General features: G+C 37.8%; 1 protein-coding gene across 3 annotated transcripts in view; it reads right to left on the bottom strand.

Moving 5' to 3' along the window:
• Positions 1 to 11064: 11064 nt before the first annotated feature.
• The window catches only part of LOC127439257 (rho guanine nucleotide exchange factor 18-like), a 65173-nt gene continuing 50395 nt past the window's right edge, over positions 11065 to 25842 (bottom strand). For all 3 annotated transcript variants that reach the window (XM_051695465.1, XM_051695467.1, XM_051695466.1), the window contains exons 28-31: positions 24541 to 25020; positions 14661 to 14985; positions 14333 to 14458; positions 11065 to 14214 (exon numbers count right to left, since the gene is read on the bottom strand). In XM_051695465.1, the coding sequence (XP_051551425.1) occupies positions 14069 to 14214; positions 14333 to 14458; positions 14661 to 14985; positions 24541 to 25020 (1077 nt within the window). In that variant the 3' untranslated portion in view covers positions 11065 to 14068. The remainder of the gene's footprint in view (positions 14215 to 14332; positions 14459 to 14660; positions 14986 to 24540; positions 25021 to 25842) is intronic.

Genomic DNA, 25842 nt, shown 5'->3' with positions numbered 1-25842 from the left:
CCTTTAGCGACATCCAGCCAAGCACATATGCAAATTTCCATCTTGTTTATGCTCTGGAAAACTTAGGAGCCTAAGGCACAGTTAAAGGAAAACTAACATTCAACTGAGGTTTATAGCCCAACCAACAGAGCGACTCACATTCTTTAAAATAGTCGCAGAAAATTTGTTGTTGTCAACACTGCCAGACAAGTCAACGTAGATTAAGTGTGGCCACAAACAGACACAAACTTTGACCGCAGGCAGCTCAAAGTGCTGATGCCTTATGCTTTGAGGTTCTTCCTTTGAATTCCAAGGTGTGTTTGTGGTGTCTGGCCGCAGATACTTTCATTAAATCGAGTCACAATCTGCTCTGTGAGGAACGTAAATGGTTCTAATGGTTTACACCACACTGCGGCAACTGACCTTAAGGTGTGTTGAGCAACACTGTAAGCTTACTCAGATGATTTTACGAACTAATTATTCTGTTTAACTTTGAAAAATGCTTAAATGCACTCTTGCCGAAGTTCATGGATCCAAATCCTAACACAAACTGACACGCTTTAACACGTGTCACAGGTTCTCCTGGAGCACACATAAATCTTCCCTCTGCCAAATGCACATCACTCGGTATTAAACACAAAAGAAGTAGGCATTTGAGGCTTCATCCGCCTTGCCAAAACATCCTTTTGTCTACATAAAAGAAGCCAGCTGTTTGTGAAAACAATTGTGCACAGAAATATGAGTCTCTAGCAATAGCGAGAAGCTTCTAAGAGCGTTCCGACAGGAATGGGCAGCGAAGAGGAACAACATTTGGGGGGGGGGCAGTAATCACTGTTTGTATAATGGAGCAATTATGCCGAACAGTGGGGGGGACAGAGCTTTGCTTACAGATCTAGCGGCGGTTTGATCAACAGTGAATATATTATGTTTTGCCCTGTTCAGCCGATGGCTCCAGGTTGAGGCGTAGCATCAAATTCATTAACGTCTCAACTTGTTATAGGTGAACAAAGGGGAAAAATTATGGTGTGATAAAAATTGTTCCTCTAACTTCAACTCTGTACAGAACAATATTGAAATTCACAATAGTTTATGCAGGAACAAGCCAAGGAATGTTGCAAGATGAAACAGAATGCACTGTGTTCCTATGTGGGAGGTGGATTCTTTTCCCCTTTGCTCAAATGGTGATAAACATGGCAGCTAGTCACTGTGGAGACATGCCACAGAGGTTATTCGCACACATTCCACAGACGCTTTGCATGTTTGGATGCATGATGCTCGAAATAGTTCCTCCCCAACATAATGTCCCTTGTTTGTTTGGGAGGAGTGGGATTCAATGCTATTTCCTTAAGGAAAGCAAAAGGACAAGAAGAGAGATGAGAGAGATTTGAGAGTGAATCGTATCTCGACGCAAAGTCTTTGTTCAGACAAATTTTTTGGGTATATCCAATATAATTGAACGGTGACTGAGACTATCCCTATACTAAGCTATTACCGTGGCAGCCAAGATAGATATATTGGTATTTTATCACTTGCAAAAATTATGAACAGTCAGTCCTAAAGATCAGATTAGAAAAATAAATCAGATTTGTGTGCAGGGTGAATAAAGCAAATTAGAAACATCAGATTAATCTTGATTTCGAGAATCGCAAATGGACCTTTGTGTGATTCTTAACGGGGTGTGGCAGATGTTATCGTCCCGGGTCTGCCCATCCTGATAAGGGTTTGAGTGATAATTATGGGCCATTCATCTGAACAGGCAGTTGAAAAGTGACATCAGGATGAATAATACAACAAAAGGAAGTGTGGCGTCTGTCTGTTCCCGTCTCTAGGGTGTAGGCGTGTCAACCTCTTCAACTCACAAGGTTAATGAAGCAGCTGCGAGCATGGATGAATCGTCTTTTTCTGAACGCTGTGTTTTATAGCACCACCTGATGTACACATAACGGCAAGTGATTCATATTTCTGAAAAACAGTCCACTATTCTGCAAACCATCACAAAATTGTACACTTTTTCAAATCGTATCAATAAAATGTCTTTAATGGATGTTAATAGGCTATAGATTTTATGGCACATTCTCCAGAAATGTTAAGCCATTGCGCTTATTTGGGAGATTCCGGTTCGAATCCATCCTGTATTGTGTCGTGATCCAATTCCACCTACCTCTTCACAAAAATTGCCTGCCTCCTTTCTACTGTCTTACTAAAATAGAACTGCCAATAACATTCGTTAAACCATGCATGTGTAAATTGTCCATTTTCACACAAAAATATTTTTATATATTTATAAAAATAGTTTTAACTATTTGTCACCATTATACAAATTTCTTTGCCAAAATGTTTTATGCCCATTATGCAACAATTTACATAAGAATGGTTTTACAAACAATTTGACCCCATTTTGCAACAATTTATGCAGAGCAAATTTATGAACAATGTGTTTGTTACCATTATGCAACAATTTACACAAGAATAGTTTTACAAACAAATTGGTCGCCATTATGCGACAATTTACGTAAGAATGGCTTTACGAACAATTTGCTCCCATTATGCGGCAATTGACACTAGAATAGTTTTACAAACAAATTGGTCACCATTATAGGACAATTTACGTAAAAATGGCTTTACGAACATTTGTCACCATTATGCAACAATTTACGAAAGAATAGTTTTACCAAAAAACTGGTCACCATTATGCAACAGTTTACATAAGAATGGTTTTACAAACAATTTGACCCCATATGGCAACAATTTATGCAAGAGCAATTTTACAAACAATGTGTTTGACGCCATTATGCGACAATTTACATAAGCATGGCTTTACGAACAATTTGCTCCCATTATGCGGCAATTGACGCTAAAATAGTTTTACAAACAAATTGGTCACCATTATATGACAATTTATGTAAAAATGGCTTTATGAACAATTTGTCACCATTATGCAACAATTTACGAAAGAATAGTTTTACCAACAAACTGGTCACCATTATACGACAATTTACGCAAGAATAGTTTTACCAACAAACTGGTCACCATTATACGGCAATTTACGTAAAAATGGCTTCACGAACAATTTGTCAACATTATGCAACAATTAACGTAAGTATGGTTTATGATCATTTTGTCCCTATTATGCGACAATTTACTTAAAAATAGTTTTACGAACAATTTGTCATGGTCATGCAACAATTTAAGTAAGAATGTCTTTATGAACAATTTGTCACCATTATGTGACAATTTATGCAAGAATAGTTTTATGGACAATTTGTCACCATTATGCGTCAATTTACGTATGAACAATTTTACAGATTTTTTTTGCCCATTATGCAACAATTTACTAAAGAATAATTTTACAAACAGTTTGTCCCCATTATGCAACTATTTATGTAAGAATAGTTTTACGAACAATTTGTCACCATTATGCGACCTTTTACGTAACAATGGTTTACGGACAATTTGTCCCTATTATGTGACAGTTTACTTAAAAATAGTTTTACGAACAATTTGTCACCATTATGTGACAATTTATGTAAGAATGATTTTACAAAAAATTTTTGGCCATTATGTGGCAATTGACACTAGAATAGTTCAAAAAACAAATTGGTCACCATTGTGCAACAATTTGCGTAAGAATAGCTTTACGAACAATTTGTCCTCATTATGCAGCATTTACGTAAGAATGGTTTACGAACAATTTGTCCCTATCATGAGACAATTTACTTAAAATAGTTTTACGAACAATTTTTCACAGTTATGCGACAATTTATGTCAGAATGTCTTTACGAACAATTTGTCACTATTATGCGACAATTTACGTAAGAACAGTTATACAAACAAATTGGTCACCATTATGTGACAACTGACATAAGAATGGTTTACGAACAATTTGTCCCCGTTATGCGGCAATTTATGCAAGAATAGTTTTATGAACAATTTTCACCATAATATAACAATTTACGTAAGAATGCTTTATGGACAATTTGACCCCATTAAGCGCCAATTTACTTAAAAATTGTTTTTTAAGCAGATCCTTTGAAAATCTGGTTCAATATATTGGGATCCCCAGATCTCAGTTTTTTAGGTATCTTCAGCTACGACACTTGCTCTGTACTATTTTTGGGAATAGCATACACCCCCCTAGAGTGGCAGATACTCTGGGGGAGGTGATTTCTGCTTTTGGAAAAGGCCATGAGGCATCAGTGTATTACTCCTTATTAATTCAGAGTCTGGGGGACGGAGTCTCAACCACTCTCAAAAGATTATGGGAGAGGGATTTAGACCTGGAATTGGAGGAGGGAGAATGGGCTAGGATTTAAAAAAACATAAAAACTGCATCTAGAGATGCAACGGTGCGCCTTATACAATTCAAGATTTTACATCGGTTCTATTGGACCCCCTCAAAATTGTATAGGCTTGGTCTTAAAGACACACCCACCTGCTGGCGATGCCAATCAGAGTATGGAGATTTAACCCATGTCTTTTGGGGGTGTGTTGAAATTCAAAAGTTTTGGTTAAAGGTGCAGAGTCTGGTATGCGAGGTGTTAGGTATTCAGGTATTATTCTGCCCCAGACTCTGTATCTTGGGTGATGGGGTGGTCATTGACATTGTAAGTAGACACATAAAGAATTGGGTTTTAACCAGTGTCATGATCACCAGGCAGATCATTTTGAGGGGCTGGAGGTTGGCTGGAGTACCTCCTTTCAGGAGTGGTGCTCGGAGATGGGAAGGGTGGCGGCCTTTGAGAAAGTCACATTCAGAGGAACGGGGAGGTATAAAGTGTTCGTGGAGAAATACTAATGATTTATATTATCATGTGACATTTTACATAAGAATGGTTTTAGGAATGCATTTACACAGAAATTCATTCTCTTGGACCAATGTACAGTGTGCCATTTACTTATATATATATATATATATAGCCTTGAATTGGCACGGAACAAAATATGGAATAAATTGCTGGCAACAAAAAATGGCTTCTTTATCTGATTTTCGAACAAATTATCAACATTAATAAATTATCAAAATATCTTAGTTGCAGCACTAAACTGCTGTAACGCTTCTCCAATGAAATGATATTATGAGAACTTTGAGAGCCGTAACGCACTCCACAAACAGGCCAGACGAAAAAAAAAAAAAAGAAGGCCAACAGCGTTCAGTCACCCAGGGCATTGATATTTATAGATCATCCAGTTTGGCAAGAGCCTTTGCTTTTTTTCTCCCAACAACTATTTGGCAAAGGACCGAGAGTGTAACAGCAACTTTATCAGAGACTGTCGTACGCGCATACACAAATGCGACCCCAAATAAAGATTTGCCGTCCTGTAACTATATACACAAAATTTTACTATGACAGCACATTCCTCTCAGGCCACTGTACTGGATAACACCTCTTCAAACTTGTGAATAAACACAGTGTGTGTAGTTGCGAACTATCAGCCAGCAGTAACCTTATTTTCCTGGACACATTTCATCATTCTTGCCAATAAACTAAGAACAATAATTTTTATCAGTTGCGTTAGAAAAGGTGGTCGTCAAACACAACTATTACCGAAAAGCAATAAATGCAAAGTTGTTAAAGACATTTCCATAGAAACGAAAAGAACAAAACACAACACACATTTACTTTTATTAGGTTAGGACAGGGAGTTATATAGCCCACATGTGCTTTAAGTGACATGACCGCTCGTCTAGACTTTGCAGAGCTCTTATGCAATCACTGTGAGAGAAAAATGGCAAAGATATTTTAGACATTGTCACGCTTGTAAAAGTGTTGGTCTAACAGCTTGTCTACCAAATTATCACTTCTAGTGTTGACGCTCTGTGAATAATGTAGTCAGTGTGCAATGAAAAATTATTTTTGGCATTTTTAAAAGGACAGTTAAACACTTCTGGCTGGGTCACTCCTACCATGCAGCAAATTTTTTTTATGTCCCCATCATATATGTCTTAATATATTATTCTTAATATACTGTATTTCAATATATGTTTCACAAAATACTTATTCCTAAATACATATTACTTACTGAGGTTTGCGCTTTTGTTATCCCGCCAAAATGATGTCACTTCCTGTAGGATGATGTCATAAAGAAATTGTACTTTCCTATATGACATCATCCTCTAGGAAGTTACATAAATTTGCCGGGAAAACATAAGCGCAAACCTCAGTAAGTATTTGCAATGGATTTGATGATTTCTGTGATTTTTTGTTTGTTTGTGATTTTTTCCTCTTTTCTCCCCAATTTGGAATGCCCAATTCCCAATGCGCTCTAAGTCTTCGTGGTGGCATAGTGACTCACCTCAATCCGGGTGGCGGAGGACGAATCTCAGTTGCCTCCACGTCTGAGAACCGTCAATCCGCACATCTTATCATGTGGCTTGTTGAGCACGTTACCGCAGAGACATGGTGCGTGTGGAGGCTTCATGCTATTCTCCACAGCATCCACACCCAACTCACTACGCGCCCCACCGAGAGCGAGAACCACATTATAGTGACCACGAGGAGGTTACCCCATGTGACTCCACCCTCCCTAGCAACCGGGCCAATTTGGTTGCTTAAGAGACCTGGCTGGAGTCACTCAGCACGCCCTGGATTTAAACTCACGACTCGAGGTGTGGTAGTCAGCGTCTTTACTCGCTCAGCTACCCAGGCCCCTGTGATGTTTTTTGATATTTGCCTCACTCTAAAACATCCCATCCTGTTGGATATAAATGCACAGTGTTTTGTCAATATGATATCAAACCTTTAAAAGATGGTTAAAAAAATATCAAAATTAACTTCAAGTTGACACCCTCATGTAAGTGAACTCACTGAGCAATGGCCAACTTTGGCTCTTTATGACTGTCCTATCCTGTTAGAATGCACCTGTTACCTATCTTGCCATATAATCAAATTATAGTTAATTAAAGGGACCCACTTTATATTTGGTGTCTTTAACTACTAAGCACTTAAGCATCTGATACAATGTACTTATGTACATATGTGTTGTTGCATTGTACTTATATTTAAAGTACCTGCGTTTAATTACATCAGTAGTTACACTGTTAACCTTACCCCTAACCCTAACACTACTTCTAAACCTAACCGTACCTCAACTTCAGTAGCAGCAAATGGGAATATTGTGAGAATTTTGCAAAACAACATGTTTACACAATAAAGACATTTTATTGCATGTATTTTAATGTTAGTACATAGTAGTCTAGTTAAAGACACTTAATATAAAGTGGGACCTATTAAAGTTAAGTGTCTGAGCTTTACAAGAACACACAAGAACAAAGGTGCAGCATAACAGGAATTACGTGGCAACTTTTACAGCCAAGACGACAAACTAACAGCATAACAGAGACGACATGTGGCTTGTTTTCCAAAGCGCTTTACGCAAAATAACGACAATTTAAAAAAATTGACATGACTTCAGACACTTGTGAACCAGACAAGGGTTGCTGGGGTACGACAGGCATCTAAAATTAGCAAAGCACAGGACACAGATGGAAAGAAAACCATTCCCAGAGACAAAAGCAAGAGACATCATCTGGTTAAGAAATACACAGGAACTGGTCACGCTACTGTCAGATCCCCATTGGATAAAAGGAAAACCACAACACCTGAAAATAGCCGTGTTCCGCCACAACACTGCAATTAACATGGCCGGAAAGATGGCCACCAGGTCCTGTTAAGTCCCGTTCCATCTCTTTTCCTGTAAGAACTGGGCCAGAATCAACATACACACTGCCAGTATAAAATGATATTGTTCATACAAAGCCATGTTTTGTCATGTTTTCCATTAAAAAATATCAGAACATCCTGAAGATACATTTAATTCAGAAGCAAAATTGTGTTTCATTGAATATGTTTAAAATGAGGTTTATTTGTCTTACCCCATTGACCCATTCTTCATGTTTTAAGAAGATAAACTTTTGTAAATTGCATTAGATTAATGCTTAAAACAAGAGCAAACTGTTTTGATAGATGGGTAAGAAAAAACAATGTACATTGTGAAAATTGTATCAACTACAAAATCCAAATTAGGCTGGATATTTAATAATCATTTATCAATACATCGCAATATTTTTTATTGGAATATTGTAATAATATTTTAGATCCCTGTATTGATATTTTATGAATCTGTTTGTACATTCATATCATGTCCAACAGTTTAATAATGACGTTGGCCTTTTAAATAGGGCTGGGTATTGACACAGATTTCCCGATTCAAATCTTGATTTCATTTTGGTATTTCATTCATGTCCATTTTGCTTACATATGAAACAAATGCTCTCTCAGCTAATGCTGGTAATTTTACAGGGGACTTTCTAACTTGGTACATTCCGAAAATGTTAATGTAACAAATTCTTAACATTGTTTTTTCATCATTTGTCACATTTTAGCTTTTTAAAAATGTACAAATTCAAAGTATGCCATCAATAAATAGGTTTTCTTTAAATTGCATATATTATAATGCATATATATTGTTACTTGTTTATAGTCCACATGCATAATTTGTACTTTTTTACAAGTGTTTACACTGATATATAGGGCTGGGTATTGATACAGATTTCCCGATTCAATTCGATTCCAATTCACAAGCTCTCGATTCAATTCAGTATCGATTTATTTCAGTTATAATGTCCCTTTTGCTTACATATAAAAGAAATAGTCTCCCAGCTAATGTTAATTATACAGGGGACCTTTTAACTAGGTTCATTAGGAAAATATTAATTTTACTAATTATATTTTATTACTTTTTCATCATTTTGGTCACATTTTGGCTTTTTAAAAATGAACAAATAAATGTATTCAAATCAGTAAGATATTATATTTCATATATTAGTTTTGTTACATATTTATTGTTAAATTGCACAATTTGTACTATTTACAAGGATTTGTTGAACACGTGCTAAAACCGGTACTGTCTCTTAAACAAAAAAACGGCATTTCTGTAAACAGCGCCTTTAAATGAGCACGTTAACTAGAGAGGACTCAAATGGCTTTACCTTAATAATTAAATGTTTTTTTGTAATTGTTTTTGTTTAACAACTGACTGTAAAGAACAGAAAGGGTATTAAAAGAGACAGCATTCAATGACAAATGGGTTGCGTGGATCTCGTCTTTGGACACACATTACACGGAACAACTTTTACTCTCAACATGCTGTGAAAGGATCTCGCTGCTGAACACATCACCACTAAACTACACAATTACTAATGTACTAGTCAGTTGCCAAATATATCAACTTTAGTCACATAGCGTGAAATTTGGTTGCAAATGCGAGTGATTTCCTGTCATTGTATTAGAGGGTTGCACATTGAGTGAAAGATCGATCTTGGGATTTAAGAATCGATATCGAGATCGTTCATATGAAGATCGCGATTAATCGGAAAAACAATATTTTTACCCACCCCTACTGATATACAGAACAAGTGCTAAAACGGTACCGTCTCTTTAAGAATAGCGGCAGTTCAATGAGTGTCTCGCAGCGTGTTTCACTGAGTGAATATTAATGAGAGAGGGGTCGAAAGGCTTCTTTACAGCATTCATGTTACTTGTGATTGGAATTAAATGTTTTTTTATTTTATTTTTTTTTAATCAAAAACTGACTATCAAGAACAGAAAGCGGAAAATGTTTTACTAAATACAAAAAATTGCGTAGATCTTGTCTTTGGACACACATTTCAAGGAATGAGTCAAACCAAACTTTTACTCTTAACACGCAGTGAAAGGATCTCTGTGCTGAACTTGTTAATCACTATATTACTCAAACATGGTGAGTCAAATTTGAAAACTTACCAGCCCGTAGTTAATCACAGAAAGTTTTAGTTGCATAGCGCAAAATTTAGTGGTATATGTGACTCGCATTGTAGAGGTTTGTGCATATAGTAAAAGATCGATCTCAGGATTTTAAGACTCTATATCGGGATTGTTCAAATGGAGATCACGCTTAATCGGAAAATCATTATTTTTACACTAAATATGTGCAAACTCTGACACTGCCATTTCTAAGTGCGTTAGAACCCGGAGATTTACTTTTTCTTTCGCATACACGCCGAGTCTCTTTCATTTAGCGTAGTTTCCATCGCTATCCGATTACGAAATTGTGATGCATTATGATATATTGAATCGTAACGTATCGCGATACACACTGTATCGTGAAGTGGTTGCCGATTCCAGCCCTTGTTGGCAGTTACTGCATTTTGCCTTTGTAGGACCGCTTTGCATGAACTTTTTGTTGCATCACCAACCGTCACTATGGCTCATGATGTCGTACATTACTAACTCTCATTAAAAACTAATTACTTGCAGTCACTTTATTTCTGCAAATCACTGTCAATGTGAACACCTATGCAAGATTATGAGAAGTATGGCGTTATAAAACTATTTCCACTATTTTCATACTGTTTATTCATAGTGATAAAGTGTTTTGAACTGCCTCTGAATGCATGAATCAGACACAGAGATTTTTTCACATATTTAATTACTTAAACATACCTAAATGCAACCGTTTAAAGTGTTCACAAGTATTTCTATCTTTCTTCTGAGGAGTGAATACAATGCCGTGGTAGAAAAATCACATTGGCCTTGCGTGCTAAAAACTTCATTACAGACACAAAACATCAAGCAAAAACATTAACACTTGAGGTCCCCTTAAAGTTTGCTTGCATCCAAAAGTGGCTAGTGTAAATGTAGAGAGCAAAATCATCTTTTTGTAGACATATCTGATATCATTTGACAACAACATTTGACAAAACCAAATAAGCCTCTTCATGAAGGAATTATACATGTCGTACAATCACAGACACCAAATAGCTACTATTATAGTGTATGCCAGTTCCAGTGGCATGACGATGTTTTTAGCAGGTGCAAAAGAAATTCAGCTCACATTTAAACAGATACAAAGCCAAGGTAAAGTGCACTGCAGCTACAATTGTGAGGCAAAAAATTGAATTAGTCACTGAAAGGCTTCGTTAAATGTCATAAACATTGGAGACATTTATTTATACTTAATTTATGCTTGTTTAAATGGTAAAAAACAAATGAAAATGTCCTTTGGAAAAGCACAGGTCAACCTATGCTACAAAATGTTGGATGGATGTCAAATGAAATGGCCATTTTTTTAAACTTACTGGGATTTTTTTTTTTTTTTTTGAAGTCAAGTACAACAGGTGAAATGTTGTCCAAAAGCAATGCTGTACAGATCATTTATAAACTAATAATTGCTAAGGCTGATTGACAAGACTTTTCTGTATTTTCAGTAAGAAAAAATGTGCCTACAAACAAAAAAATTTACAAAAACTAAACATGAAAATGGTGTGCCATAGCCATCTCTAACTCCAGTGGTCATATTGACATCCTTGCATAATATCTACATCTCAGCTACATTAGAACGAAATACTATGTACAACTTATACATACAAATCATATGGTTGTAATTCATACAGTTCATACAGCTCATGGGTCAAGATGTAAGTTCAGAGTGGTTAAAGTCCTAGTCTTTGGTGGCATTACTCTGATATCCAAAGTAATAGGAATTATATAACACGTCTTGTTACTTGGTCAGCTGGAGAACACTTGACATCTTTAGGATGTTCAATCAAAAACGAAATTAAATGAATGTGGCTCAGATAAATGCAATAAAAAATCTGTTCAGTGGAACTGAGATTATAAGAAAGCATTTCTTTTGCAATGTGGAAATAACTAGGCCTGTGAAAAAAGTAAATGAGCCTTTACCATATATATATATATATATATATATATATATATATACACACACACACTATATATCCATATCATATTTGACAACTACACAAAAATGACCAAACATTTGATTAGTAACTCATTAACTATTTTCATGCTGTAAAGAACAAGAATGTGTTGTTTGGCACTAAACTTGGATTGTTGGTTGGTTAAATCTCATGAAGAAACGTCCAGATCACGATTCACCAAAACCAAAATAAATTATACTTTCCTTCAAGAAACTGCTTAAGATTTTTTTTGCATTGTGGCATTATTTTCATGTCAATTAAGCATATTTCCCTCCTAATTCTCACTACTGTAATTCAGTAATTAAAACCATCCTGTGCGGACACAATGAAAAAAATAATAATAAAAATTCAATGTGAATTTGGGGGGGGTGGGGGGGTGGGGTAATATAAAACCAAAAGTAAAGGGGTTTTGTTGGAGGTCCTTTCTCCCGACCTAAGACTGAGGATGACGTAATAATTGGGGGCTCGTCCGGGACCTCCACAACCCTTGACTGGGGTGGGACGCAACAATATATATCTGTATGTATATATACTGTAAATATATACTTATTTTTCATTTTGGATGGAAAATCCGACTGGAATGTTTCTTGACCGTTTTCATGAGATTCACCCAGATATATTTCAAAACCAAAATCATATCTTAAAATGTATAATCATTTGGCTATTGAAGGCATATACATGTTTCTAAAACATTTGTTTATGCAATTCTTAAGTTGATTTTTGGGTCTAAAGATATTTAGAAGATATCTTTTGCTGCAGTTGATTTTGTGAATATTTTGAATAATTTATAAAAAATGTCTACACAAATAAAATGACCAAGTTTTGTGGATTTAGCTTGTCCTCATTTCCAAAATCTAGTTTGAAATTCAGCTAATTTGTGGACTGTCAAAAATACAATATCTACAATGGAAAAAAAAAAAACAACAACAAAAATTACATGAATGCAAACAATCACAAATTGACACAAATTCAAGGTTCTTCTTCAGGCCCAATGTCACTGCATTTCTGTTTTTCCATTAGCTATAATATTCCAGGGTGACCACAATGGTGCTAAATGTAATTGAAATCAAACTGATCCAGCTTCTGTGGAAAATTGTCAGCCAACATACTGTATTTGCAATGAAATGGGACATTGATGCTGTGCAAAATTGCTCCCCACAACAAAGAGCCATCCAAATGTCCACGTTTTCTTCATCTTGTCCATTTGTATGCTACAGAAGTGTCACACATGCCTTCATTAATTAATTTCACCTCCACTGAAGTCGTCTTCATATATACACACTGCACCGTGTCTAAGTCTTTGGATTCTCTGGGACATACGGTAAGCATTTGTTGCATTTTTTTCATTCAAACTAAAATATTTTCCTTTGTCATATTTATAGACTTCAATCAAAGTTGTTAGTAGTTAGTACCTTTTAATCCAATGGGACATAGTGTCCACTATTTCAAGGGACAGTTCACCATGGGACACCTTAAAGGTAACATACTTTGCTCAAGGGCCCAACGGTTTTTAATCCAATTCCTAGGATGTACCTAAAACTACACCTCAAAAATCTAAGCTGTCCAAATCATTAACTGGGAGGCTACCAACACCTTCATAATGTGAATATGGAACAATCATGTTACTGTCCATCACTTCAACTTAAAGGTGTGGAGAACATTGGACTGAAACAAAGTCTTTGGATTCTCTGGGACATACGGTGAGCATTTGTTGCATTTGTTGCATTTTTTCATAAAAACTAAAACATTTTCCTTTGTCATATTTATAGACTTCAATCAAAGTTGTTAGTAGTTAAGACTGGGTTAAAATCTGTTCTTTTTTTAAGTAAAAATAATGTTAAGACAGGCTTGTTCATTTGAACGACCAAAACGTAGTCGGAACACAGCAAAAAGCATATTCTTAAGAGTATCTAAAATATCTAAACATCCTTAAAACCATTTAAATTCACCCAATTAGCCAAAGTGTGCAAGATATTATGACTTATTTTCAGAGAAAGCGACTTTAATTTATTAATATCTATATTTTGTCTTGTGGCACTAGCAGATCGCCCCCCCCCCCCCCCCCGCTTGTTTATATATAAACAAATTTAAAAAATCAGCCAGGTACACAAGATAAAATACAGACATTTTTACAAATCCAGTATTCAAAACAGATTATCTGAAAAAAATTATCTTAATATCTCACAAACATCTGCTTTGAATTTATCTTGGTTTAAGGATGTTTAGATATTTTCACTGGAAAACAAGACAAAGATGCCGCTAAGAATACAACTTTTGCAATGTTTTTGCATCACATTAGGTGGCAACAGAATTTCCCAGCATGACCCGTGGTGTTCAGAAAAAGATAACATCTTCCTTGGCGGCTTCATCGCTCACAGTGTACGGTAGAGTGTGCTGGGACGTCTGGTTCTGGGGTTTGAGAATGGCGGGCGCAAGGCTGGACTGGGTGTCCATATATGCGTCTGGAGGGTTGAGGGATTCTGTAGGGCGAGCAAACAAAACAACAGGGTTGTCAGCTGGGCCAAATCACTGTTTAAACAGCGGGCTAAGACTGGTTCAGGCTCGGCCAGGAATGTCAGGTGGGGCTGTTTGTTTTACCTGAGTGTGTATTTTGTGGTTGGGGGGGCTGCTGGTGGGGGCTGATGGGCCGGCGCGCTTTGAGATTTCCATCGGAATCCCTTGTTGACAGCTTAATGGGCAGCATGTGCTTCATGTCAATGGAGGCTGTAAAACAGGGAAGATTTTAAGAACCATCTAATTGACTTTCAAACAATCCTGTGGTTCAAAGGCAGGCTAAGGCATTGCAAGGTGGTTGCTAGTTAAAAGAGCTCACATCAAAGTCTCTACAGAATTTTCTCTGTGACAGAATTAACATTTCTGGGTGAACTATCCCTCTAATATTGACACTTGTGTGTGCAGTACTGACCTAAACTGTCAGTGCGGTGTGAACATTTGCCTTTTCCACTCTTTTCTTTGCCCTTGCTAAGGGCGGCGAGTTTGGTCGGGATCTGCTGCTGGACGCCACCCTGTTTGTGCAGCTGGTTGGTGGTGCTGATGAGGTGGATGGGGACCTCCGTCTTTGCCGGAAGGGTGTTGCAAGAGCTCTCACGACGTGAGTGGACTTCAGGACGCTCCGGGTAATCGGCGGGGGATGCGGAGAGAGTGGCCCGCAGGAGCGACTTTTGAGGGAGCGTTTGGTCCCCTGCGCTGCCAAGCAACAGCTCGCCATTGAAGCTTGTGGAAAGTGAAAGCTAAACAATAAAGAAATGCAAATGTTTAATAAGCTTAAACTCCAGATGTGGATAACAGCAATTTCACACAGAGGTGTTAACATTTAAACTCTCTTGCATTGGTGCATGGATCAACTATAAATCTTCTGTAGATATACAGTCCATGCACAGTAATCTTAGATTTTTCAAATACAATAAGCAAAGCACATTTTTGTGTAAATAGTTCGCAAAACCATTCTTACATGAATTATCATTCTGATTTGAATGTGAAAATTTATGCAAGCATCGATTAACAAATGCCTAAATGGAACGCAACAATTTACTAAAAAATGGGTTTACGAACGATTTAATTGAATGCAAGACTTTGCGCAAACAATTCTGACACAAGCTGAACAAATTCCTGTTTAAATCATTTGTAAAACTGTTCTTAATGTGACAACTTATGCAAGCATGGATTTACAAACAATTAAATGGAACACAACAATTTTCTTAAGAATGGATTTGCGAAGAATTGAATTGAACTCAATTAATTTGGATTGATGAATGGATTTACAAACGACTAAATGGAATGCAACAATTTACTGAAAAATTTATTTATAAATGATTAAATTGAATGCATGACTTCATGTAAAAATAGCTGACAAGAGCCAAACAAATTTCTGTTTAAATAATTAGAAAAACCATTCTTATATAAATTATCATTTTGATCTGAATGTGACAATTTATGCAAGCATTGATTAACCAACGGCTAAATGGAACACGACAATTTACAAAAAATGGGTTTAAAACCATTGAATTGAAGACATCACGCAAAAATTGTTGAAATTTATATGTTTAAACATTTATATAACCATTTTGAATGCAGCTACTTATGTAAGCATGGATTTACAAATGACTAAATCGAATGCAACAATATATTCAAGAATGGATTTAAGAAAAATTTAATTAAACTCAATAATTGATTGGGATTGAGTTTGCACAAGAATGGATTTACAAATGATTTACACCGAAATTCATTCTGTTTCATAATTGAGGCTCAGTGAACGAAACCGTAGTTCAGTAGCTTGTACCCTTCTGGCCATTTTGGAACTGCAATAATTTTAGTGACTTTGGGGATTAACAGGATGAAGCTAAATTCAAAACATACGCTGCTTTTGTGCTAAGCGAAGGCAATCTAACACAATGAAACCAAGACAGAAAACAAATCCAAGACAGCTGAACTCTACAAGAAAGGACTAAGTTAAGCATAACGTTAAGATTATTAATGATAGTTATTCGGCTGGCTACCCACCCACCTTTTAATCCAATGGGACATAGTGTCCACTATTTCAAGGGACAGTTCACCCTGGGACACCTTAAAGGTAACATACTTTGCTCAAGGGCCCAACAGTTTTTAATCCAATTCCTAGGATGTACCTAAAACTACACCTCAAAAATCTAGGCTGTCCAAATCATTAACTGGGAGGCTACCAACACCTTCATAATGTGAATATGGAACAATCATGTTACTGTCCATCACATCAACTTAAAGGTGTGGAGAACATTGGACTGAAACTAATGCCGCCCTCCTGATTCTGTTCATCATGTTCCACAAGTCAAAATTCCTCCCTCCAATTTACACAATTTAACAAAAAGAAGGCCTTGACAAGTACACTGTAATGTACAATTCAAACCTAGCCATGTGTTGTCCAAGACAACACCCAATGAGATATTCTTATTTAGTTGGTGATATTGCAAAAGTATATAATTTTTAAAATCGGCTGGTCAGTGGGCCTCCTGAGCAACTAGTCGACAAATCATTCGAGGAAGCCCTGTATAATTAGGCTTGTTTCGGGTTCACCTGACCCCAAATGGATGCACGCTCAAGTGCTTGCTTCAAAAACAGTTTAATGGAGTGCAACAGGACGGAACAGAATGCAGGTGTCTCGAGAAGCATTTGTAACAGTTGAACTATATCTAACTTGATGCACCATTTTAAAAACGCAACTGTAGACACTAAAAAAAGAAGTGCAAAACATGAAGCAGTTGCCAAAGACAATCGTCTGCATGTGTATGTCTGCTGCCATATGAATTTAAAGACAACATTTTTGAGAGGGTTTTTATCATGAAAACCATCAAACAGCTAATGCACAGAATGCTGTTAGCATGCTAATTAATGAATCACCACTAAAATGTAAAAAAGAAAAAAAAAAGAACAATACATAAAGAAATAAAACTAGTTAACCTCACTAGTTCACTAGTCAGTTGTTTGACTAGTCAACCATCATGCCCCGTTCCTAGTAGGCAACAGATTTTCATATGGAGATGTTCCTTTGGAAGCCTCAATCATTTAGCTTCCATTAAGATGTTGGAAAAGCATGACATTCTCCAACTTGCCCAGGGCAATATTAAAAATGGCCTTTGTGGAACACAAGTAGTTTTCTCAGACAGCGGAATCCCAGTACAGATGCTCCATTGTTCTTACTCCTTAAGGTGCCTTCAGTAAATCTAAGGTTTCTAGAGCGTAACATATGAGGGGTGTGCAAGGTTTTGGGCACAAAGACTTGACTGACATCACATAAACAATTAGGATTGGCCACATTCCAGCACTGGTATTAATGAAAGGGTGCTGGCAGGTAATTACACGTTGTGGTTTCCCCATCCCAAGGCTTCCCTGGATACTTCAAGCAAATATTCATTTGGAGCTTTTCGACTGTATATGGGCTGGTTGGAAGGGGTTTGTTTCTGAAAATGTGGCTCTTAAATCATGGTGCTAAATACCTGTTTCTGAAGGGTTGTTTTGCTTTTTAACCCAAGAAACTGGAGCACTAAAATGAAGCAAAATGAGTGGAGCACCACAAAAACAGACTCAGTGGAGACAAGAAGTTGAACCGCAGTTGAGTGAACGTAAATCTTGCAAGAGCAAAATATATATAAGTAAATAGTAAAATTTTATAAGGACCCATTTTAATTCGATCACAAGTGATAAGTGGTGTCCAAAATGTTTTGTGATTTGATACCTCAAACCACATTCAGAGGTAGTCGAAACTACATGTGACCACATCGCATTTGAAGTGTAAATGCTAATCCGGCCTGATGGGTCCTGGACGACATCAAAGGGACACCTACTTGCCTGTCAATTATCTACTGCACTAAAACAAGGGTTTAAAAGTAAAAAAAACTGCAGCCAAGTAAATAGCTTTGTAAATCATAAAAACCCATATACACATGCTCAAGACTTCATGGAAGTATTCCAGGTTTGTTTGATATCAACATGCAAATACAAAAATTACATGAGGGACGCATATCCCTCGAAACGAAATGTTTGTGCCAAAATGTAGAATTGATTTTATGCGACTGGATGACCCAAGATAAATGTTAGTATCAGGTGCAAAAAAGGCCTATGAGCTTGTGAGTGAGCGATACTTATAAAGCTGAGGAAAAAGAGAGATTTGACGTTATCTCAGAGTTAAGCTGCGCTCTAAGAAACTCTAAACCATGAAAGAGGACATGAATAAGGCCATAACAAAAGCACATGTCTTGGCCAGGTCACACAACTGCAATATATCTAACTCAACAGCAACTCAGATGGATAATATAACAATATAGTGGACAATAAATCAATCAGAGCGGAACGTTGAATCTCTAAACAAAAGATGAATGGCCCAATTAGGAAACCATAAAATAGTTAAAACAACATACATAGCCTGGAGTGCCATTTGGAATTATGCTAATATGCTTCTTTCACTCGACTTACATCCAGGGGAAAAAACATTATGATTTTGCAGGCCATAACCTCTGAAGATAAATGCTCTCAAGTGCTCATTTGGAGAAAAGCTTCCAAGCGGACAGAACGTCATAAATGAACCAAAAAAGAGCTAGTTGGCTTATTGAAAATCAACCCTTCTGAAAATATAATAGAACCGTTTTGGAAATGTCTTTTCATTATGCAAATCCTCATTGTGTTTGTTAATTATTGTTAATTAAACTCCACTACAAACTAGTAAACAGAGTTTATTTAGACATGGCCTTTGTCCCCAGCACCCTTGGCAGGCGGTTACTATGCACTATTAGCTGCACTAGACTGCGATAAGCAGAGATCACAGGAAATCTGACAGGGCTGGGCATGACTGGACATGCCTCAAACTCCTCATATACATACAATGAAAAAGGGCAACAAACTGTAAGGTGGGTGTTTGAGCCATTGAATATTCTGAGAATGTTTTAGGGCGCTCACACAATGGAGAAACTCTGGTGGAGCGTTTAACAGATAGGAAAGCATAAGATGTGTTTTGAGGGTGTGGAAAGAGTCGTGTCAGTTTGAAATCAAATGGGAACACAACAAACTGGATGTCCGAAAACAAAACTGGATCCACCTCTCTGAAATTGTCATTGGTCGAATGATGCCTATGTCAAAGGGCATTGCAGCTAAAGTTAATGTTTTCACAACTTCGTCACATGACGGAATGTAACTTCCGCAAACCCTTGAATTGGTCTTCAATGTCTTTGCAACACACAATCCCCTTTAAAAAACAATGAATTTGTTCATTCTCTCACTAAGCTTAAATTATAGAAGGCCCTTAAACTTTTCTGATGGTAAAATTGCATGAGATTAGCTTGACAATTAGTCTTTTTCCAAGTCATCATTTAATGCCAACCCTTTACAACAAGATTGTGTACAAAGTCTCACCACTAAAACATTGCTTTACGTTCATCAGCAACCAACAAACGAGTTGTTGCTGTTCAATTCAGCCCATAAACTGCGTGCACAATCCTCCTTAATGCAATAGGAAGATGTCTAATCGCAACACTAATTGATCCAAGCTTCATTTTAATTTTATGGCCACTGCCTGTTCAATGGCTAACATTACGGTATTCGAAAAATTTGGCATTACTGTATGTTGCACATGCGGATTATAGAATGCACACGCAGTTATAGATTTGGTTTCTTAAAACAAAGGCTGAAAGACTGCATCTCCAGCTACTTAGACATCAGTTTCTGGGTAATTCAGTCAAAAAAGGGGCTTAGTCTTCACATGCGGACATGCAAACGGACAGAACAGCTATAGCTACACTGCTCAAATTAGTTTAACATGACTGAAGGAAAACATGAAGACCTCTCTGTCCAGGCCTCATATGTCATGGCTCCGGTGAGTTGGTCGGTTTGCTCTTGTTTCCAGGGGAATGCTGATCATGCCACTAATTAGCATGCTAACAGCACCTGATTCTCCACTGATTCACTCCCTACTTCAGCCCTTCGTGTTCTCAGTATCTTTGCTAGATTGTTGTTTGATGTTAAGTACTTACCTCACTCCCTCTGCCTCGTTGGTCCTGTCTCTGTCCGCTTGTCGGGGGTGTGGTTGCCTTCCAGTTTGCTGTACGCTTGTTCTCTTCACTCACGAGTCTTCAACGGAGGATTCCTCGTCTCGCATGGACCCTGCTAAGGTCCGAGCCCTCTCCGATTTGCCAACCCCAGATTCTCGCAAGGTATTGCAGAGGTTTCTGGGGTTCGGTAATTTCTATCGGAGATTTATTAGGAATTACAGCCAACATGCCTCTGATGGATCTCACCTCCACCCCCATTAACTTTTGTTGGTCCCCGCGGGCTGAGGCAGCATTCTCTAAATTAAAAGAGCGGTTTTCTACCACACCCATCCTTGTTACTCCCGACCCTGCATGTCAGTTCGTGGTGGAGGTGGATGGATCTGAGTTTGGTGTTGGAGCGGTCCTGTCGCAGCGCTCTTCTTTGGACTGAAAGATGCAACCGTGTGCTTTCTTTTGCACCACTTAACACCAGCAGAACGGAACTACGATGTCGGTAACCGAGAATTGCTGGCTGTCCAATTGGCTTTGGGCACATGGCGTCATTGTTTAGAGGGTTCGGGGGTACCTTTCATGGTCTGGACTGATCATAGGAACCTAGAGTACATTCGTAGTACCAAATGCCTCAACTCTAGACAGGCTCGCTGGGCACTATTTTTCACACGTTTTAATTTTGTCCTCTCATATCGCCCGGGCTCTAAGAACGTCAAGCCCGACTCTTTGTCTTGATGTTTCGCGGTCGAGACCTCCACTGTCCCACCGGATACCATTCTAAAAACCCTGGAGAAAACCCTGCGCTGTATGGCCTCCCGTAATCCGTCTTCTTGGAGTGAACATTTAGTCTGGGTCGAGTGCGCCCACAACTCCTTGCAGTCATTGTTTACGGGGTTACCACCATTCCAGTGCAGCCTCGTTCCCCTCTGTTCCTCGCACAAGAACCCGACGTTTTTATTCAGAGGTGCCGGCGCACCTAGAATGCCACCAGAGAAGCCCTCATATGGACTGGCGCTCATGTTAAGAGGTCAGCGGACCGGCACCGGTCTAAGCCCCCAGTTTACGTGTGTGGGCAGAAAGTTTGGTTGTCTTCTAAGGACATTCCGCTCTGACTCCCCTCACGTAAGCTGGCTCCCAAGTTTATTGGGCCGTTTCCCATCACCAAGGTCATTAGTCTTAAACTACCTCCTCACCTCAAACACATTCACCTTGTTTTTCATGTCTCCAAAATAAAGGCCGTTTTATGCTCTAATTTACACCCCACAACACCCGTCCCACCTCATCCGTGTCTTGTTGAGGACTTTCCGGCATACATGGTCAGGAGACTGATCGATGTCAGGCAGAGGGTTCCAGTACCTGGTTGACTGGGAGGGTTATGGACCTGAGGAGAGATGCTGGGTCTCGGCTCGGGACATCCTGGACCGCGCCATCATAGACCAGTTCCACCTCCTGCAAAGTAATTCTGGGGCTCCGGTGAGATTGCCAGTTTGTTCTGTGTGTTCTGTTATTTTCTCTCCCTCATGTCTCGCAGGCGCTGCCGGCATGCATGATCAGTGTTTCCATGGGAACATTGTTCCCAGGAGAACGCTGATAATGCCACTAATTAGCGTGCTAGCAGCACCTGGTTCTCCACTGATTCACTACCTACTTAAGCCCTTCATGTTCTCAGTATTTTTGGTAGATTTTTGTTTGATGTGAAGTACTTACCTCACTCTCTCTGCCTAATTGGTCCTGTCTCATGTATCTGTTTGGTTGCCTGTCTCTACCCACGTGCCAGGAGTGTGGTTGCCTTCCAGTTTGCTGTACGCTTGTTCTCTGCACTCACGAGTCTTCAACGGAGGATTTCTCGTCTCTGCCCACATGTCGGGAGTGATTGTCTTCCAGTCTGCTGGGCGCTGTTCTCTGCACTTCACTACGTTTCAATGGAGGATTCCGACAAATCTGCTCCTGACTTCCACAACACACACACACTCGCCTACGAACACACTATTCATGGATTTGCCCATTGCGCGGCCATGGCACGCACGCATCCACAAACTTCTTCCCGCTACTGCAGCTGGTGCCTGGATCCTCAGTCTTCACCAGCACAGTTGAAGAGAATATTTATTGTTAATAAATCCTTTGAACTGTTCCACTGCTCTTGGGTATCTCTGTCTCGCTCTCACTCCCTGACATTATATAAGGAGGTTTGTGTTGGCCTGGTCTTTGGCACATATGAGGAAAGCCAATACGCCTCCAATGATGGATACTGTTCAAAATCATATGCCGAACATGCCAGGAGTCAGTCACACTGCTTGCAAATAATCAGAAAATGCTGAATACCAATTAGTGTCAATTAATTTATAAATTTTTCACAGGAATAGAAGGTGCCCATTTAAAGTCTCTCTGAAAGAGTTCTATTTCCCTCCAAAATCAAAAGAAACAATAAGATATTATAAAAAGTATAAAGAAAAATTAAGCCAATTACGAGTTTTTGCTTAGTGACATTATTTTCATAACAATCGGCACATTTTGAGAAAAATAAATTATCAGCATAAAATAAATTCAGTACAACATATTACCACGATGTGTACTTAAAATTGCACCTTACAAATGTACAATTATTGTACAAAATAGTACATTTTCAAGAATATTTTCTTCCCCACACATTACACTAATAAGAATGAGATTTCATCACATTACAGTAATAAAAACTGGGGTGAAAATGAGCTTAATTGTCATGAACATAATGACAAAAATATCTTACTGGTCCTAAAATATCCTCAATTTTCTATCGAAGCCTTTTATTTTATGATAATAAATAACTGTATTATTATTAATTATTATTTTTATTTACATTTATTATTTTGTAATTATTTTAGCCTTCACAATAACATTTCAAAAATAACTTAATGGCTCTTAAATGGCCTTCATTTTCAATGTAAGCCTTTTATTTTATTATTATAATAAATTATAATATTGTTTTATTATTTTCAATTATTTACTATTATTCACTTTTATAATTATCTATTATTTTATCCTTCACAACAACATTTCAAAAATATCTTAATGGCTCTTAAGTAGCCTATATTTACAATTGAAGCCTATTATTATATTACTATAATAAATTATAGTATTGTTTGATTATTTTCAATTATTTACTTTTATAATTTTCTATTATTTTAGCCTTCACCAGTGCCATTTCAAAAAATATCTTAATGGCCCTAAAATAGCCTTCAATCTCAATTAAAGATTTTTAATATATTATTATAATAAATTATAATATTGTTTTTAGTATTTTTAATTATTTATTGTTATTTATTTACTTTTTTATTTTCTATTATTTAAGCTTTTAATATAAATTGAATATACATTTTTCTTGTGATTTTAGGGTGAAATATGACCCAGACATTCTTGATATATATATATATATATATATTTAAATTCAACCTTAAAGTCTATCTAAAAACTGAGCTAAACTGAGGGACGCTGTTTATATAACAATGTTCTTGATCTATCGGCTCAATCTTTCTCACTCATAAAGAGACACAGTTTCAGTATTGCTGAGAACTTGCAGACCAGGTCAGTTAATCACACAATATGTGTCTTTGTTATACTTTGTGTTTACATAGAGAGTGGCTCTTCTGTGTTTGAGCTGGTTGACTGTTCAAACAACATTTTTCAGAGGGGTTTTTTTTCCCCAGAGAACTATCAGAGTGATCTGGCAAGCTCATCGGCAAACAGGTAGAGCAGGGTGGCAGGTAACTTTGCAAGGCTTTAGCAGGAAGCTGAGTGACTTCTATGTTAATTCACAGTGCCACATTGTTCTGCTCGATTGTACTGATACAGCAGAGCGGAAAGAGAGTGTGGGAAAAGACAAATGCGCTCTCACCTGGCACACCTACACATGAAATTATAATGATAACGTGAGATTCAAGGGACCAGAAAGGTGACATCATACTTATTTCAAGTATGCTTGCTCCCATTTCTTTAAATGTTATGTTATGTTAATTGTGGCCAATAAATTATTTGTATTGGAGCTTTAACTCCTGCATTTTGCTGTGGTGGTCAAAGCTTTATACTAGTGTCCCTCGCTCTCATGTTCATTGGGGTGATTTTAATAACATCCATAAAACAACTTTAGAGTCTTTAGCTTATGATCATTCAAAAGAAACACATTTTTATACTAAAAATAACATGGAGATAGAAAGTCAGTGTTGCTTTAGCTTGTGAAATCATCATAAAGTGAGGAACAAGGACACTAAAAAGGTCAGAGTATAGAGCCATGTGGCACACCCTCACCTGTCCAGCTTCCTGTGCGTACAGCAATGCCGTGTTCGGTACTGTATTGTGTTTTTTCAACTTTCTCTGCTGCTCGAGTCGTTCCTTCTCTTTCTCAACGGTTCGCGTCGACTCTCTCAGCCTCTCCAGGTCCTGCTGGTATGTCTGTCTTTGCCTCTCCAGTTCCTGTCTCTCCTCGGCCAGTCGCGCCTCCATTCGCCGGCACTCCTCTTCCCTCTCCCTCAGCTGCTGGTCGGCCGCTTCGGCCTGCCGTCGCTGCTTCTCGCGTTCCCGTTCCCACCGTGCATGCTCCTGCCGGTGCTGACTCTGCAGCCGCTGGAAGTTGGCCAGCTCCTCACGGTGCTTCTCCAGGTTGCGCTGTTTCTCCTGCTCCAGGAGCACGTCAGTGCCGCGGTTCCGGCTGCCAGGCCGCTCCCGCTCGGCTGTGAGGAGCGATGCCCGCTGGAGCTCGATGTGGCTGTCCTGCTGAGAGATGATGGCCTGAAGGAGACAAAGGGGAAAGAAAAATGACTTACCAAGAAGCTTTTAACAGCTAAAGCTTAGCAGCTGAGAAAGTGTTATGCATTCTGCTTGTTCTTGTTTTTGCCAATGACATGATTTGTGCACTGTATTGCAAGTCACTTTGGTAAGAAAGTGTGTGGAAAGAATGAACATTTCAAGTAAACTGGAAGACAGAAATTAAAGCATAAAAGACAAAGAACAAACAAAAGAGCAAAGAAACGAAAGAACAAATGAAATAATAAATAAACAAACAAGAACAAATGAATGGAAAAAACAAAAGAAAAAGAAAATCAGAAAATGAACAAAAGAGCGAAAGAAAAATAAATGCACAAATGCAAGAACATTTTTTCAAAATACAGAAAAAAATTATAATGAAAAACAAGAACAAACAAACGGAAGACAAACAAAATTACAAGAGCGAACTAAAGAAATAACAAATGCACAAATAAAAGACACAAAGAACAAAAAATAGAAGTCAGAAAGATAGAAAACGAACGAAAGAACGAACAACAGCCAACTAACAAAAACATATCCGCAAATGACAGACAGAGAGAACAAAAGAATAAGAAAACAAGAACAAACAGAACACAGAAAGACAGAAAACGAACAAAAGAACAAGACCGAACAAAAGAAAATGAGAACGAATGATTCTCGACGAATGAAAAAGAACGAAAGACAAGAACAAATGGAAGACAGAAAATGAAAAAAAAAAACAACAGTGAATGAAAGAAATGACAAATGCATGAATGAAAGAAGAAAAAGAACAAACAAACTAACAATTGGAAAACAAAACAAACAAAA

The sequence above is a fragment of the Myxocyprinus asiaticus genome, chromosome 50 (assembly GCF_019703515.2).
Source record: "Myxocyprinus asiaticus isolate MX2 ecotype Aquarium Trade chromosome 50, UBuf_Myxa_2, whole genome shotgun sequence".
Taxonomy (NCBI): Eukaryota; Metazoa; Chordata; class Actinopteri; order Cypriniformes; family Catostomidae; genus Myxocyprinus; species Myxocyprinus asiaticus.
The sequence above is the reverse complement of the archived record's forward strand: the minus strand, read 5'-3'. Positions and strand labels throughout refer to the sequence as shown.